Consider the following 18,742-nt stretch of genomic DNA (forward strand, 5'->3'; position numbering starts at 1 on the left):
CAAATCTCATAGGTAGTTTCATAGAAACTGATCTAAGACACATAAAAACCTTATCCGTGCCTTAAAACATTTTCCCCGGGACAGGTGGTTGGTGAGACTTTGTAGATATAATTATAAAGAGACCATTATCAAGAGGAAAAAAACATCAGATGTGAAGCTTGGGAAAAACTACAAGTAGCAAGCATAAGCAAGCATCCCTATTTGTTTTGGAAGACTGTAAATGACCCATAGATGAACACAACATGCATATGGATTCTACTATCCCCCTGCAGTGACTGGGTTGAGCACTTCACGAGGGCATACAGTTACAACAATGGAACCGATAGTCATTTGAACAACGTTCCCCCACATTGATAGGTGACAGTAAGAAGATAGACCCCCCCACTAACAGGGAGGTGGTCTGTGCACTGTACCGTACTCTGCGAACTAAGACCCTCGGCCCTGACAGTGTACTATCTGACCTTTTTTGAATACCCCGACTTGTTGGCCCCGTTGTTGACAAATGGTATGAGAATTGTGGCTATAAAGGCGCCATCCGAAATTGTGGCTTTGCTCAAACATAATTCCTATTTTCAATAAAGGCAACAGATCAGATCCTCGAAGGTACCGCCAAATTTCTTTATTTTGACACCACAAGTAAATTAATTGGCAGAATTTTGCTTGAACACTTGGAAGCATGGGTGATGGACAAGGGTTATTTTTTTGAAGTTCATTATGGGTTCAGTCTAGGACTTGGCACTGTGGAACAGTGCCTTAATCTCCACCTGGTCATATTTAAAGATACAGTGACACAGGGTGGTACTATCCACCTAGGTTTTATGGACCTAACCTCAGCGTTTGAATGGGTGGATAGAGGGAAACTGTGGTCCAAGATGCTTGATGTGGTGGATATTGACTCTGCATTGGTTCATTTCTTGGTGCGGATGCATGATGGAGTGATGTGTCAAATGAGGTTATGGGAAGAATAGAGAGCTCACCTATCCAATTGAAATGAAACATGGCATAAGGCAAGGTTGTGTATTGGCTCCATATTTATTCTGCCTATACACACATTAATAATGATCTAAATTTAGAAGAAGCTAATGTACCGAGGGTGGCTCTAGGAAACTACGCATCCTTTTGTATGTGGATGATTGTGTCCTAAATTCAAGGACGGGTTAGGTCTGCAAAAGTTTTTCATGAATGGCTTGTGTCTAAAAATGAACACTTCTTAAACTCATTGCTATGGGCACAGGAAAGCCCTGTACAACTTTGAAGACACAATACATTAACGGTGAGAAACTATTATATGTTTCCTTCTTCTCTTACCCAGAAATACCCTTTAATCAAAAATGTACGTGGACTCATTTGATTAACGCCAGAAATCTAAGGTTGAAGCAAACTACTGAGGCCCTTTTTTATATTTGCTGGGAAGCTGGGTAATAAACCTCTGAATGTTATGATTACTTTCTACCCCAAAGGATGTTTTTCTATGGTCACACATGGGGCAAGGGTGTGGGGATGCTGTGATGCTGCTTTACAAGTTGCTGAAAATATATTCTGAAGAAGACTTTTATCTGTGCCAAACAGCCTTCCCATGTCCCTCTGCCTCACAGAATTGGGATCTTTGCCATTAGAAAACCATGTTAAATTGGCACCTCTAGCGCTTTGGGTTAAACAGGAATCCTTGCTTAACCAGGCTTTAATTAATGATTGTAAGTCTTTAGACAAAGTACAGAACTACACTTGCCTGAGGTGCGTGAAGGAGCTCCTCGCCCTGCTTGGGAGAGAGGTTTGTTATCACAATGGTTACTATCGCCAAAAAGCTATTTAAACAAGATGTTTTAGCTGTATGTGCACAACGACAGTGACAGAGACAAGAAAGAAGCGGGTAAATGATTATCTCCCTCTTGTCACTGCCAACACAATGCAACAATATCTCACGTTTCCATTCTCCCACACACACAGATTTTATAGTAGTTGCATCGGTACACCTCGTCCCACAACCCTCACCACCCAAATGATACACAGACAAGTAAGTTGGGAATAAGAAGTTGCAGGTTTATTTGTGATACAAATAACAGAGCGGGTTAACTGACAGGCGACCCCCCTAAACCCCGCAACCCCTTGTTGCAGGGCGCCTGAAGTTGAGCCAATGACGCGGACACAATGGCCCTAGCCAGGTGTCGATCCTGGGAGGCACCAGCCTCCCACCGGTGGACCTATCGTCCACCTGCCCCACCCTCCAGACAAGGGAGAGTCAACTCACACCTTGCCCATCCAGGCGGGGCGTTATTAGCAAACCCCCGGTTGCTCAGGCTTACAACCGCCCTAAGGACTAACGGGGTGCCGTTGAACCAAGTCCCCAAGAAGGGCCCCTCGGCTTATATATGACTCAGCGCTGTGCATTTGCACTGGGGCTTCAGGTCCTGTTCCTGCGCCTGTCCTGCATGGGGGGGGGGTCGCCTTGTAACTCCTCCTGCAACCTAGAAAACATAAATACATCATTAATATTCCCCCCTCCCCACTTCCCCCCTTTCAGCGGGTGAGCGGTAGGGAGGGGAGCTGAAATTGCGGGCCTCGCGCCCGGTGTCGTGGGGGGTGAGGGAGAGGGCCTAGGGGGCTAAAGGGCCTGAGGCTGGCGAGGAGCAGCCTACACGACCGCAGTGAGGAGGGGGCAGCAGCAAAAGAGGGCGCCAGGAGGGAGGAACTCCCCTATAACATCCCAAGAAAAAAGGGGGGTGGCCTATCCTAGCGTGACCCCGCCCCCCCCTGCCCTCCCATGGGCTGGCCTCGGTTCCCTGCGCCCTACTACGGGGTTTGCCCTCCTATGGGGGTCCCCTGCAGGGACCTCGGGCCTCCCTCATAGTAGTTTCATCGGTAAACCTCGTCCCACAACCCTCACCACCCAAATGATACACAGACAAGTAAGTTGGGAATAAGAAGTTGCAGGTTTATTTGTGATACAAATAACAGAGCGGGTTAACTGACAGGTGACCCCCCTAAACCCCGCAACCCCTTGTTGCAGGGTGCCTGAAGTTGAGCCAATGACGCGGACACAATAGCCCTAGCCAGGTGTCGATCCTGGGAGGCACCAGCCTCCCACCGGTGGACCTATCGTCCACCTGCCCCACCCTCCAGACAAGGGAGAGTCAACTCACACCTTGCCCATCCAGGCGGGGCGTTATTAGCAAACCCCCGGTTGCTCAGGCTTACAACCTCCCTAAGGACTAACGGGGTGCCGTTGAACCAAGTCCCCAAGAAGGGCCCCTCAGCTTATATATGACTCAGCGCTGTGCATTTGCACTGGGGCTTCAGGTCCTGTTCCTGCGCCTGTCCTGCATGGGGGGGGTCGCCTTGTACTTTATCCACAGCCCTGGGCGTGGCACCCGCTGCGCCCAGAGCCCCCACTACCTAGCCTTAGTCCTCCCTTATCTACACCCGGCTGTTTCTAGCCCCTCCCCTAAGTCTAATAAGAAGATCGCCATGCCCACTTTGGACAAATGTACTCCATCAGATTCCCAGCAACCAATGGATTTGGCGTGCAGCAAGCCATGATATGTTTGTGTTGTTAAAACCATGCTTCCAGGTGTTGGCCTTCACCCATCTCGCCAATCTTGTGACATAAGAGTGCCCCATCACCCACACCTCTGTCCCTGCAATAAAACACAGTATGTTGAAATTGTTGTTTATTAAACTTAAAGCACTGCAACATCAAACACACACCACTTGGCTGCTAATTCCGAACCATAATATCTTACTCTTGTCCCGGTTTACGGGTTACATACATTATTTACACGTCATTAACCACATGTCTGCTCACAGGGCGTATCACGCTCAATGGTCTAACATACCTCCTTGTAGCAGTTGGCTTCCCAACGACCTACTTTTTTAATTGCTTCGACTGGGAGGCCCACCCTAAAGGCCGTGGTAGCCGCTCCTATCTTGAAGGAATGTGAACTAAACTTGGCACCGTTTGTAGTGTACCCTGCCCAAAATAAGCACCCTAGCATCACATGGTCCACCTGATACTTTGTTACTGGGGAACAGTCAGCGTGAATGAGCAGTAGCCCGTCTGCATGCGGGCGGCTGGACAGGAACGTGGCCAGCAGGGCCACCGGGCAGAGATTGTCGTTACCCAACGCTGCAATGTGATGTTCCTACCCTTGCCTGACTGGTCTGTCTTGGAGGTTTATACTAAATGCTCCAAAGAATGCAAGGCTAAACGTCACTGCAAAGAGGGCTGCCTCATAAGCGGAATGTGTAACTGTAGGCAAGGCGTCTATCATGTTCTTTAGAGTGTCATAATCTATGGGGGTCCTCTGATCTGCCACTTTGGGCATAACTCTCGCCCACCCTTTGAGTGCTGCCCTACTTGGAAATAACGTTGTCGGGTCTCTCTGACCTAACAGGCGAGCATGGTGCCCGATAGCCGACAAATGCCCCGCCATCCATGAATGGCTCTTACCCTCATTCTTGCCCAAACCATGGATGCCTGCACTTGTTCCCCTAGTCTCGAAGCCTCCCGCTCCCATGGGCCCATGATTCCACAGAATGTCTTTACACAAGTCTGGTATCTCCTCATCCTTCTAGGTGCCAATGACATCTCGCCTAATTCTCTGATGCGCTGCGCCACCGCAGCAGGTGCCAAAGCCGAGCCGGGAAAGGCGTCATCTCTTCCCTCGCTCGTGGCCACGCCTCTCAGAACCGCTGCCAATGGAAACGTGAAAGAGCGTCAGCAGCCGTGTTTTGAGCCCCCGGAATGTGCTTAGCTTTGCATTCCACACATTCTCAAGCCTTTTCACTGGTTTAATGGTTACCTGAGCATTCAGAAAGAGCTAATGTAAGTTGTTGGCACGTTCTCCAATTAGCACGCCGGCAAACCTTTGTGCATTATCACCCCGTCCTCAGGGTATGATCTTGGGAAGCCTGGCTATGAAACCCATAAATGACTGAGCTGGAAGGTAATTCACACAACCTAATATACCGCACTGCATTGCCAATAATACCTTTCATGTTGTGCAGAAGCTATCTGTGTATGCTGGTATGGCCCGCTGTGGACTGGGGAATATGCTTTCTGTTGTCTGTCTTGTTTCGCAATGATCAATTCGTTAAGGTGTGACACGGTACATATCCTGCCTCTAATAGTCTGGAAAGATCTGATAATAAATCTATTTATATGGTCAGTAAGCTAAGTGATAGGTCCTTTCTGGCGACATTAGTAAAGAAAACTGAATTTGATGTTGCTTTTGTGTTGCTTTTAGTGTAATTTGGAGGTTTAACCTTCCAAATTTATATAGATGCCTTCTGGCCTGTATTGTTTGCAAATGAGGGCACCGCAAGGTGTGCCTATAACTCTATCATGACCACTGAGAAGCTGGTAGGCTGATGATCCTGCGTTGCTCTTGGTAACAGAAGCAATGCCAGGTACCATGGCTTTGGACACGATAAACCAAAAGATCCTTTTCCTATCTTTTCATGTTTCGACATCAATGTTGACATTGCCTTAATTTTTCCATGGATCCAGCAACTCTTCACGGCAGCTCCCTGCAACTCAGCAGGGCATGTATTGGGGCGAATCTTGGGTCAACCTACTTGTAAGGCAGTCTTCATCCATTCTTAAAATGGAGCTATAATATCAGTTTCAGTTGATAAACACACTCCATTGAGCTGTCCAATAGTGATATCTGTTAGTTGTAGTGCTGTGCCTTGGTACAATCTGACACAGGACGTGTTTTGTAACAATCTATTTTCCCTAGTAATCATTTCTTTCATGCAGTGTTAATCTACACTTGCTTTAGCTAGGTTATATAAAATGGTGCTTCCACTATAAGTTGTATATAATGTACCAAGGAGGCAGCTTTTAATTCCGCTATTAAAGTATATGAACGCTAGAAGATGCACACCAGCCTTATTTTATTTGCAGCTCCTCAAACAAAATACATATGTCTAATGGTCTATGAATACATATCTACTGCCGTTCGCCTGAGAAAGCTGGTGAGAAAATACACATCCCCCATTTTTTGTGGCAGCTAGTACGGTATGCCTGCATAGGGATTGTTACATATAATGCACAAGGCACTTTATTTTATCTGTGTTTACATTTGCACAAAGCACATTTTGGGGGAAAACAGGGGCTTTCGGAAAACTAATTTGTGTTTTAAATGTGCAAGTGTTAACATAAAACGAGAGTTCTTGCCTCTTGTCTGTCCCGGTTATATTTCTACACTTATGTTAGAGCAGGCTAGACTGCAAGAGTTTCTGGCACTGTTTTCCACTTACCACCATTTCTATTTGTCCTTTGTAGATCTCCTCTTTTGCACTTTTGACAAAGGTATTGACTTTAGATCGAGTAACCACTGGAAACGGTTAAAACCTTTGCTTTTAGCATGATTGATTGGCGTATGTGTATTCATTTTTTAAACTCGGACCGGTAGAGCACTGACCATTGTGTCCCTGGCATGTTTGCATGGATTTCATGATAGTATCATATGAAATGTTCTGTTGGTACATGATACTTATACTGTGCTGTTTTAATTGCCATTGTTGTTAATCTGATTTTATTTTATCTGTATTTTAGCTTTTATCGCTATACTTTTGTATACCGAATAAAGACTGTCCTGATCACAAAAAGATTTGCTTATGATTCCAGATTACAAACAAAAAAAATTAAGTTTTGGATTCCCATTAAACCTCATACTCACTACACCTAAAAATTAAAAGGGTTCCCCACCACATTCAGAATACCAACAACATAGAGAAACATAGGCATAGTTAACTTGCTTGAGCAGCATTTACAAAGCAAGCATTTGCAATGCAATAGGTCTCGCATTAGGAAAGTATGAGCAATTGGTCTTGTAAATGACAAATTTTGTATTTATGTGTTGGTTTTGAAAATAGCGAAAATAATAGCTTTGTCATTTACAGTGCCAATAGTTATAACGTTCGCTAATGTGACACCTATAGCATTTGTAATGCAATGTGTTGTATTTACGTGACTTAGTTGTATTGCTATTACAAATAACAATGGCTTTGAATTTTTTTTAATAATTAATACTTACATAAAAGTGATTGTAATTTATAATGGCAATAGCTTGAACTTTTGTAAATAACTTTTGTGAAGATTATGTTCAGTGTATATTATTGTGACGAAAATCCAAGAACAGAAGTGAAATATTAACATCTTCTTGTGACATTTGTAATAAAGCTTGAAACATTGAGAGAACATATTTGAACTAGTTGTTGTTGAATGGTTGCACAGATTGATGCTGTGGTGGCGCTGAGTGATGTTGTGGTGGCGACGAGTGATGCTGTAGCGTTCAGTGATGCTGTGGTAGCGCATAGTGATGTTGTGGTGCCCCTGAGTGATGCTGTGGTGATGCGTGAGGGCCATAGATAGATAGATAGAGTGAGGGCATTAGATAGATAGAGTGAGAACGATAGATAGATAGATAGATAGATAGATGGAGAGCAATAGATAGATAGACAGAGTGAGGGCGATAGATAGAGTGAGGGTGATAGATAGATAGATAGATAGATAGATAGATAGATAGATAGTTAGATAGAGTGAGGGCGATAGACAGATAGCTAGAGTGAGAGCGATAGATACAGTGAGTGCGATAGATAGATGATAGATACATAGATAGATAGATAGAGTGATGGCGATAGATAGAGAGAGTGCGGTAGATAGACAGATAGAGTGAGGGCGATAGAGTGAGTGCAATAGATAGATCGATAGTTGTGTGTGTGGTTGTGTGGGTTGTGTGTGGTTGTGGTTGTGTGTGATTGTGTGTGTGGTTGTGTGTGTTATTGTGTGTGGTTGTGTGTGTGTGTGTGGTTGTGGTTGTGTGTGATTGTGTGTGTTATTGTGTGGTTGTGTGGCTGTGGTTGTGTGTGTAGTTGTGTGTGAGGTTGTGTGTGTGTGGTTGTGTGTGTGGTGTTGTATGTGTGTGTGTGGGTGTGTGGGGTGGGTGTGTGTGGGGGTGTGGGGTGTGTGTGTCTGGGGTCGTGTGTGGCATTGTGTGTGTGGGGTTGTGTGTGTGGAGTTGCGTGTGTGGGACTGTGTGTGTGGGATTGTGTGTGTGGAGTTGTGTGTGTGTGGGGTTGTGTGTGTCGGGGGTTGTGTGTGGGGTGTGTGTAGGGGTGTGTGGGGGTGGGGTGTGTCTGTGTGGGGGGTTGTGTGTGTTTGGGGTTGTGTGTGTGGAGTTGTGTGAGTGGGGTTGTGTGTGTGTGGGGTTGTGTGTGTGTGGGGGGTGGTTGTGTGTGCGTGGGGTGTTGAATTAGCATTTAACTTGCAACCGAGCAGCTTCTGTTCACAAGCTTGAAAGCAGCAGTTACATAAATCGGGAGCTGCGGCATGCCCATGGCTCGCCAGTGCATTTTGCAAATGAAACGAAGCATAAAGTGTTCAGATCGCATTACAAAGAAAGGCAATAACTAGTGGGACCCAGTCAGCTGAATTACGCTTTGACATACTGTAACCCGAAAGCACGTTTCATTCCATTTTCAGTGTTGTTAATTTGCAATGAATTTGCAATGAAACTGTATCTACGGTGGTGCACAGGGTCCTTTTGTGCTAAGTCCCATAAGGTTTGTGATAATAAATGGACTGCTCTGCTCGCCTCCACTATTAAAGATAACCACACAAGACACCAATGGTTTCTTGTTCATCTATGTAGTGCGCTGTTAAACGTTATACTAGTTCTGAACATAATCTTTAGTGACTATATCACAGTATTTGGTGGTTAGAAAAAATACGTGCAGGGCAATGAGTGGATGGGGGAGGGGGCGACGTGGGGATGGGGGTCGCGGTGATAAAGGAAAGGAAGGAACGTCACCGAAGTAAGACGAACGAAAGAGAAGTGCGTAGGCCATTTGCGAGATTTTAAAGGTCATCAGAAAGCTGACCTCGAGTAGTTGGTGATCCCTGTTTGATGTATGGAAGAGTGCTTTTTGTTCCCCAGAGCCGTTGAGGACACGCACTGCTTACTTGCACCCCCACGCTTGAAAAGAATCACAGATGTATCCGAGAGCTGCATGCAAATTATGTCTGTGAGCACTGGGTCTGGTGCCTAAAGAAAGACGAGATGGGCGGGGAAGATGTGCCCCGTCAAGCACTGCGCGCTTGTAGCGCTACTAAGTGGCACAGCTCGGTTTGACAGGTAAACGCCGTAGATCAGAAACTTTACACACAAGTCCCCGGTAGGAAGGTCACGTGAGACAGGCAGAGAGAGCCTGTCAGAAAGTGGACAGGGACAAAAGTGTTCAGATTCGCAGACCCCTAAGGCTCATCAGCACTAAACGAGTGAAGCGAGAGGTGCAGGCGGCTCTTATGCTTTGAGAGCCCCATGCACTTCCGAGTGAAGTCTCACGAAGAAGCAAGCACTAGGTGTAACCGTGAGCATGTTGTAACACCGGTGAGTGGTCCTTGAAGCGGTGCTTGAGCTGTGGATATGAGGACCCGGCTCCTATGTGCCCTGCTTGGGAACCAATTCTGAGGCGTGAAAGGAGCCAAAGCTTTACCTGGCGTTCCCCTGCAAGGGCACTTCAGTGTATCCAGTCAGCCACGCACGAAACAAGCTCTTGGCATTGCGTGGCAGAGGGGGAGGGGGGGTAAGCGGTATACTTTGAAGTCTGATGGGGGAGGGCAGGGCAGCGGATTCCTTTGAAGTCTGATGCAGAGGCTCAGACAAATGGTGTGGGATGTGGCTAGCTCACATAAATCGTACCCAATCCGCAGTTTGGGTAGACTTTTGAAAGCCTTACTATAATCTCGACAAACAAGCATTGCTAAAGCAATGCTGTAGTCAAGACCTAAAAATGAGAATTGGCAGGAGTGGCATTAAAGGAGTTTATGCATAATGGTGGCTTCCTGTCTTGTAATGAAATCATGCCTATATGCACAACCATGTTAATTTCTTCAGCATGTCTCTATAGTGCACTGCATGGTATACGCTCTCAAATATGTGTGTATATACAACAAGAGAGGAAGGGAATGACGGCTACTCTCCTACCCCTTATTTAAATAACTGTCATCAACAAAAGAGCGCCAAAGGAACACCAGTGAAAACCCTATTTCGCAGTGAAAACAAGGTGAACAATTACCTAAGATATAAATGGTCATTTAATTATATAAAGGGAAAAAATGGAAAATTAATTATTTTCTAAAAGAACCCTCAATCATCCTAGAGGTGACATGCTTCATCATGGGGTTCGTTCACAGGGGGGGCTGACTATCCCCACCTGTGTGCTACCACGCCTGCAAGTGCAGCGGAGCTGCTATGTGTGAAAGTAGTGATCAGTGCAAAAAAGTGTGTGTTTAAAAGATCACAACTGTGCCTCAACAGACTTTATTAGGGGCCAGTTGTTCACATTAAAAACTGTGTAGCCGCTGGATTTTTTTATTTTTGTCCAGGGACCTCAGAAAGTGACTGGTCAACATGTTTCTGCTGTTAAAGCTAAGGTCAGCTCAGCTTTCTTCAGGACCAAATTTAAAAATTGAAAACAATCCTACGGGGGTCCAAGCACGCTAAGGCCTGCCCACACCGTTAGGAAATGGGAATGAGGGTAGATAAACAATTTGTACTCTCCTCAGGATAACTCACGGTTTACCCGTCCATCAAACTCCTGCTATTCACCAGGCGGGGTATAGTGTTTTATGGTGCAAACCGCTTCATGGGCTCAAAGGGATAGGCAAATCTTCACTCACAGTCAAAACTTCAAGCTGCGAGTCTCGCCGCATTTACACCTATTCGGTTTCTCCCAGTGGCCCGGATACGCTCTCAAATAACAACTTTTTTCAACTTGTGTTCCCCCGAAAAAGGATTATTGTAATTCAGTATATGTTGTGTTCCACTTAATCGTTATCTGCTTTACTTCTTCAAATGATTTCCAATGGTACTGTGTTTTTGTACTTTAATCAGCATAGAAGGAGATTCACCTGGCGTCATAAAACATTGCACTCTGTTTCCTATCTCTGTTAAAATGTCCCTTTTTCCCTTGTACCACTGCTGTTTGATTAAAAACAACCCAGTGGTGGTGCTGCTGTGGTCTATTTCTGAGTGGGCATGCTGTTTATCCTGTAAAATTGTATGTCTTTGGGCATCAGCTCCTCCACTGAGGTGGAGGAGCATCTGCCGCTTGCAAAAAGTAAAAATAAAATGATAATAATGCAATGTTATTCTCATTGTATTTCTTCCTACTGCAGCAGTTAGGTTTTTAGTACTGGGTGGTGCGGGGCTGGGCTGTGTCATGGGGAGGAGTGGTTGATGCACCATAATTTGGCATGACTGTTTGGCAGGCTGTCTTGGGCGGTGAACAGCCATGACAACGCGGGGATTACTCCGCAATGCCATCACAACACAGGGATTACAACGAAAGTCGTTACAACGACTCTCGCTGGAGGACGCTGTTGGATAGGGAATAGTTAAATTTTCTATCCAACATCTTCCCTACTGTCAACGTGAACTGGAGTTGGAATAGAAAATTAAACTATCCAGCGCCCTCCAGCGAAATGGCATGCGGGGTAAAAGCCCGCGTTGTAATGCCATACAACCATCTTGGGCAGGCCAAACATCATGCGCACTTTAGTATTTCTCCACCCAGCTGTTTTGTACAGCCGATTGGAGAACTATTCCAGGTTCCAAGTCCCTGTATGAATGGTGAACATTGCCGCTCAGACCAATCACGGCGCTGCTGTCACGCTAGTGAAAGCAGCTTCATGATTGGCTAGGGGAGCTTGTGTGCATCCTGCTTCCCTGCGTTGTGGACAGAAGAAGGACAGAGGAGAAGTGGCAGCCGGGAGGGGAGTGACATTTTTACACCCCCTCGCCCCTTTCCCCATGTGTACTATTCAGAAGCAGCCACCACTGATGTCTTTAAGTGTCCTTAAGTTGTGAAATAACTTTGGGATAATCAGTTAAAAAGCATGCTTGACATTCTCTTTCTTTTTCCAATCCAAAAGCCCTAACTGGTGCACTTTTCATCCTAATAAGAAGTCTTCCATGTTGCCTCTTCATTGTGGCCAAGCACCATGATCACAGATTCTTACCCCTTTTGTGACATTTCTTTAGGAGTACTAGAAGCAGTCAATGTGTCATATTTCCTCTATAGGACTTGTTTGTTGCACTTCAAAATCAGCTTTTCAATTCAATGGTGTTTGAACTGTCTGCAAAGGGTTCACCTGCTATTACTTTACATGCATGGTCTATCCCACCACCTCCACTCTGGGTCACGTCGGCCCAGCTGTGTATATTCCAACTTCTTTGCCCCTTTGCCATTCCACCACCTTCACATCTTCTAGTAGGCATTGATAATGTTGCTCTGTCTATTAGACCCCTGACTGGCATGCACATATTAAAGCAGTCTCAAAAATGGCAGTTTCACACAATTTATATGCGATGCTAGAGCGTGCAGCCTCCAATGCTGATAATTTCATGGACTGCAAATATTTAAATGGCATCTGTTTCTATGCATGTAGAACATTTCGCATACAATGTTAGACTGGCTGGAAAAACACGTGGATGCTAGTGTGAGTACTCCAGCCTGTAATATTCTGGCCCCCTACATGTGTTAAATTTTTCTCCTCCCAACAGCTCTGCCATCACAACCCTTCCCCACACTGTAGTGATCAATGGCAGACACTTTTATGTCTGCAACTAGACACTACCAATTTAGGCCACCCTTCCACGCAGCTCCTTCAGCCTGTATCTCACCAGAGCTGCTGCCCTGTGGAGCACCAATCCCACTGGCTCACCAACTACCCCACCCCTCCTCTGGCAGTTGATGGCCAGGCTTCCACCCACCCAAGTCTAATCAAGTGCCGGGCATCTATACGTTGGAGCAGACAAGTATGCATCTCAGGTGGGTGAAGCACCTCTGAGCCTGTAACTTTCCAGCAGTCCCAGGGGGAAGCAGACCACATCAGTCCCTTTGCTCCAATCAATCAATCAATCAATCAATCACGACATTTATATAGCGCGCTACTCACCCGGGAGGGTCTCAAGGCGCTGGGGGAGGGGGTGTGTCACTGCTTGAACAGCCAGGTCTTGAGTTGCTTCCTGAAGGAGAAATGGTCTTCAGTACGTCGGAGGTGAATGGGGAGGGAGTTCCAGGTCTTGGCTGCCAGGTAGGAGAAGGATCTTCCTCCGGCGGTGGCTCTGCGGATGCGTGGTACGGTGGCGAGGGCGTGGTTGGTCGATCGTAGCTGGCGGGTGGGCGTGTAGAAGGTCATGCGGTCGTCCACCTGACAGATGGTGCTCACTGCAAGCTGCCTGGGATCAGGTCAAGCAGTGACCTAGCACCTCAGAAGAGCAAAGCGCTGGTTACAGGGCGCTTCTGCACCACCAGGCTTCCCATGTTTCATTAGTCGGCAAGCATAACACTCTTCTCGTGACAACACTGATTTGGGGTAATTTACCTAGATTTGTAAGTTCCTTGTAAAATATGAATTGTTATTAATCAGTGCTTAATTTGTAAACATATATGTGCTAGGGCCCGCATCAAGGGGCCATTGCAGCTTTCACAACTATTGCCCCTGCCAGCTCTGCCAATGACAGAACCAAGGCAACTACGGCAACTACTAACCATCACACTCCTACAAGTGTGACAATTCAGATTATTCCAGGCCCCCAAATGTATAAGAATGGCTGTGATGGCAGGAGTTAGTCATTTGTAATGTATATTGAATTAATAAACAACTGTTGTTGTGCTCATCTCTAAATTAGATAGACAGCGCCTCCCTGTGGTAGATTGTCATAAGTGCTGGTGTTGCGAATTAAGTGCTGGTGTCGAGCACCCTAAACCACTGGCTCAAATTAAGCACTCTTAATATTTAATGCCGGCTAGCTACGTATGTTTTCCATCTCACACATTAACACATACATTTGCAGCCTTAAAATATTGCTGCATAGATGCAACCTGAGGTAGGCTGCATCCTGTCTTCTATGCTTGTATGTTTAAAACTTTCAAACTGCGATTCCAACATTTATGGGACACATGCGTCAGTATTCCTGCACCTGTTAAGACAAATACTGCTGGTTTTGTACTTCTAGGGCAAGGGACCACCAGCCTGTTGTGAGATTCCCTTAGGGGAAAGGGGAATGACTTTGGAAATCAGAATTTCTATGTGAATTCCCAGATTATACTCCTCATTTGTGGGATGTGTACTACACATTTCACCAACTTTTAGCAGGAGAAATGCTTACCGTATTGAAGGGAGCATAAGGAATGCAGTATTCTCACCTCGTCATACACAAATAGGGCGTAAACTCCGTTTTGGGCCAAATCGGGAATTAAACAGCCCATTGGAATATGCTTCTGATGCTACGATCCCAAATATTTGCCTTATTACAACCAATGGGTGTGAAATTACTGCAAATTTAGAAATAGGAAATAATATTTGTAAACTGTTTTTTCTACCTATTTTTTCACAATTAAAGGTGCAAAATTAATATGTAATATGTACTCTTGTGTTAAATGCATGAAAAACAATATCTGTACTTGTATGATGAATGTTCAAACCACCTTATGAACTCTAAGGGTTTATGTATAGTTGATTTTGGTAATGATACCACATTTACAGTACTACTAAATGGCAAAACTGAAAAAGCAAGTGCTGCATATAAAGCGCGTTATTTTCGTTAATTTATTGCAGCCTATTTTCTTATAGAGTAAATTATTCCAAATGTGCCTTTTAGGTACCTGAATACAACATACAATGATGCGTATGTGCCTCCATGTCGTTATATACCAACCTTGGTAAGTATAGAAGTAGATCATTATGGGTTTACAATTTGTTTTGCTGTTAAAATGCTACTGGCTGATTTATTCTGCTCATGTGAAATGTGGAACGGGGTAAAAAATTTCTATTTACAATAATCATGCTTTTTAATGTCACGGCTATCTCTGTCATTGTGTCCTTCAAGATTACATTCATGTCTATTCAAGAGAGTTTAAAATGTTGGGACACAACGGATATAGGGCCAGATGAATCAACGGATTTTGTCCATTCTGTGTCTATGGGAAAATGTGTTCATGCATATGGCCCATTGCCCGCCAGTTGCATGTAGGTTCTTCCTGTACTGGTTAACACCCCTTCTTTCTGTGAACAGATATACAGTGGCGGCCGGCATGGTTTGCGGGTGGTGAGACAGGTGCGGTTGCAGGGGGGTGTTTAGGTCGCGAGGGGGTATGGGGGAACAGTAAAAAATAAAACAAAAAAGAAACACTTACATTGCTGCACTGGTCCTGCGCCTGTGCTCCTGCTCTCTGATGCACAGGAAGCACAGATTCGTTTTGAGCATCCTGGTTCGACGCTGAACCAGGGAATGGGTACCTGGGCCTGTTCTCAGCCTGCATGGAGAACAGGGAAAGTGTGCATGACTGGTTAGTCATTGCTAACTTAGGAGTGGGCAAACCACTCCTCCCCTGCCCTACTCCAAGAGCAGAGCCGCCCCGCCCACCGGCCCGCCATGCAAGAGGAAACATAATACTCAAATTTATTATCATTTTATGTTTCCTTTGCAATGCATTGCTTATAAGCAGTCGGGCAACACTCCTCCGCCATAGCGAAGGAGCGCCTCTGCAAATGTATGCCCAGTTCTGCAATTTTCGTTGTCCTCATCGTCATCATCATTGCTGTTCTTCTTCTTGTTACGTATGTCTCTCATAGTGAGCCATTAGCATGAATAACTGTATTCCAAAACTGGTTCTTCACTGCAATGACGTAGCAACAAGGACGCAGCAAAAGTTGTCCATATTGAGTATCAATCAGTTGTAGGACATCCACGTCTGTACGCAGCTGGCCAATGGAGCTAGAAGAGCCCTGGTCGAATATGACCGTTTTCCTCTAAAAGGTGGACCAGTGGCAGAACATGACACTTTGCATGCAAGGGGTCTGTTGGTCTTAATGGGGATTCCCCACAGGGTTTGGCTATCGCTGGAGGAAGTCGCTGCCTGTCATGATACGCTTTCCTCCCATCACGCAGACGCCATACATTTTGCTGGTGTATGCCGGTATCTGGTTGGGTTTGGCCAAGACAGGGTTGCTAAAATGTGAGGTAACTAGAGATGGCATGCCGACTCTTTGGTTCCTTGGGGCTGCTGCTCCCCTCCGCTCAACCCCTGTGGGGGATGCCAGACTCTTTCTCTCCCCGTGAGCAATCCCACCTTACTGACCATTCTTCCTAGACTGCTGGAGCCCCCGTGTTCTCTCCTGCTGCCTCTCTCCACCTGTGCGCTTCTCTCCGTCCTCTCTGACCCTGTTCTGGACCCCACTCTTTTCTAGCTACCCCAACTGACCCCATGACTCAGTTCATTGTTTACTTATTGACATTGTCAGAATGGTGCTGCTACTTGTGCTTTCTGGGAGGTGCGGAACGGTGGCATAGAGACAGAAAATTTCCACTCATGTTGTCTTGACGCTCAACACGATTTTTTAATGCAGAGCACAAGGAATATAACAGGACTTATAATGCAGAATATTGCAGGTCTGAATATAATTTCCTTGGATTTCTTATGCACCACCATCCTCTGCAGGGGTTTCTCTATGGCCCCATGTCACTGAGACTTCGAGCATCTAGTCCTGGCCTTTCCTTTAATATTTATGAGTGCAATTGATCCACTTGAATAATACGTCGATCTGATTGACTTGATATGATTTAATATTTTATTAGTGCAAATGCCCAACCCTAAGAGCATTTGACACGTAGTAGAAGATAATACATAACTAAAACTAAACTAGAACGAAGGGAGGATAGATAAGTAACTGAGGCTGACTAAAAAGGCCTTAAACGATTTTTTTAGAAGGGTAGTTGGCTATAGATAGTCTGCATTTGGATGTTATGTAAGCAAAGTCTGAGCCTGGAAACGGAGGGTTCTGGTGACTTGGTGTCAACTTGTGATTCCTTCTTATCCAGCCCTCAACGCTCACACATACCTGGCGCCATGACCCTACAACATACCATGTACTCCATGGCCTCGAGACCACAGCGCCAGTTCCTGGTACCCCCCCTCCCCCCGAACCCCCGCCGCCCCTTTCACCCCAAAATATACCTGCCATCCTGCCCCTTTTACACATAATTCTTGAATAAGGACACTTTCCACAACTTTATTGGAGGGCAGAAACATCAAAGCCACATATGTGTAGGTGTCGGTAATTTTCGCAACGTATGCATGGTTTCCGCATGCGTAAATTTATCTGGATGTTGCTAGAGGCGTAAGAGGAGTGGTTATAAAGGCACTTGAAATCTGGTTAAAACCCAAGGAATCTGAGCTTTTCGGATTTTTACAAACATATACCAAGGTATTTATTACACTTGTCTGTGCATCAAAATTCACACCTGAATGACCCAGAGTGTAACTATGGCAACAGCAAGTGTGGTAAGTGGGTTGGAGTGTTTCTTTCTTTGCGAAGCTGTCACAAGTGATTTCTTAAAAAACACAGATTTTTCACCTTAAGTCGAGCACTTGTCAATAATTTATGTCTGAAAACGGTACAAATGTTACCTTGCTTTTCACTTGCGGGACCCATAGAGGGCGCTGTTGTACTAGTATTTGCTTATTTGGAGCCTTTAGGAATGGTAACGTGTCTCTACAGATAAACGCTACAAGTTATTTTATTATAGACCCAATCCTCTTTCCGAGTCTTAGTCAGACTCTGAATGCTTGATACAAGCGAAGTTCTCTCAACACGGAGAATCACCTATGCCAGCGCCTGACAGTTATGCTAAGATTATGTATGTGTATTATAGGCCCTCAACAATATATGCAGAAACTGGCTCCGATATTAACAACAGTTGAAGTTTGTCAGACCGCTCAGCTGCCCTCAAAATATCATCCAACGGACACACAACAAGGCTCGGTTTTGATGGCGTCCTACCCCTAACCAAATAGGCCCCAAACATGAGACATTGACGGGGTCTGGTGGCTGGGTCTGGTGACTCTGTAGACTCTCCAGGTACCTTTGTTTTACCTCCGGTCACAGGTTTAAATCCTGGCAGGTCCGCTCAGCCTTTTTTATCCAGAGCCATGATACCCCCCCCCCCCCCCCCCCCACCCGTGTGAGCGTGCACTTTACAAATGTATGTTACGTTATGAAGCATAGATAGGACTCATATTCTCTGGCACTTCTGACTACACCAGTAAGGGGCCGAAATTTATGTTGGCGTGGTGTGTATTCCGTTGCTATTGTGACCGATTGTATACACCACCAACACAATGGTCTGCCTGCCCGATTTAATTGTGGGTGGACAATAGGTTTGTCTACAGAGTTGACTACTCCTTCACTGCCATAACCAAATCTCTCCAACGGCCAGACGAAGGAAGATCCATTAGAGAAATGGCTACATGTCAGCCCAATTTAGATGGGTGAGCATGTAACTGTTTTTTTACTGTCCGCCCCCACCAGGCAAACCGTGGCAGTGCGGGACAGTAAGATGTAAATAATGGTGGGAGGAGCATTTGTAATGATGTACATTGCCCACACTCTGCCTTGCACAAACCACCAGAGGCACAGATGATGGTGGTCACTTATTCTTTATTTAAATTAGCTCGTTTACCGGGAGCGCCGGAATCGTGCTCCAAACTGTTACGCAGTCCGCGCGCCAATGGAGATCATGGCCGCTGCAGGATATCCGTTGACGTCACGAAGTGACATACGCGGTAAGCTAGACCGCTACACCACATCTCCCCCCTTTAACAATAAACAACGATAAGGAACAGTCTTACTTGCAGGTCATGTCATACGCTTCAAACTTTCTGGGTA

The 18,742-nt window shown here is 45.6% G+C and overlaps 1 protein-coding gene across 1 annotated transcript in view; it reads left to right on the forward strand.

The window, feature by feature from the left end:
• CFAP95 (cilia and flagella associated protein 95) overlaps nucleotides 1-18,742 on the forward strand; it is a 208,550-nt gene that overhangs the window by 113,179 nt on the left and 76,629 nt on the right. The window contains exon 5 of the mRNA XM_086963071.1: nucleotides 14,676-14,736. Coding sequence (XP_086819197.1) covers nucleotides 14,676-14,736 — 61 coding nt within the window. The remainder of the gene's footprint in view (nucleotides 1-14,675; nucleotides 14,737-18,742) is intronic.

This window comes from Lissotriton vulgaris, chromosome 3_1 (assembly GCF_964263255.1).
Source record: "Lissotriton vulgaris chromosome 3_1, aLisVul1.2, whole genome shotgun sequence".
NCBI classification, from domain to species: domain Eukaryota; kingdom Metazoa; phylum Chordata; class Amphibia; order Caudata; family Salamandridae; genus Lissotriton; species Lissotriton vulgaris.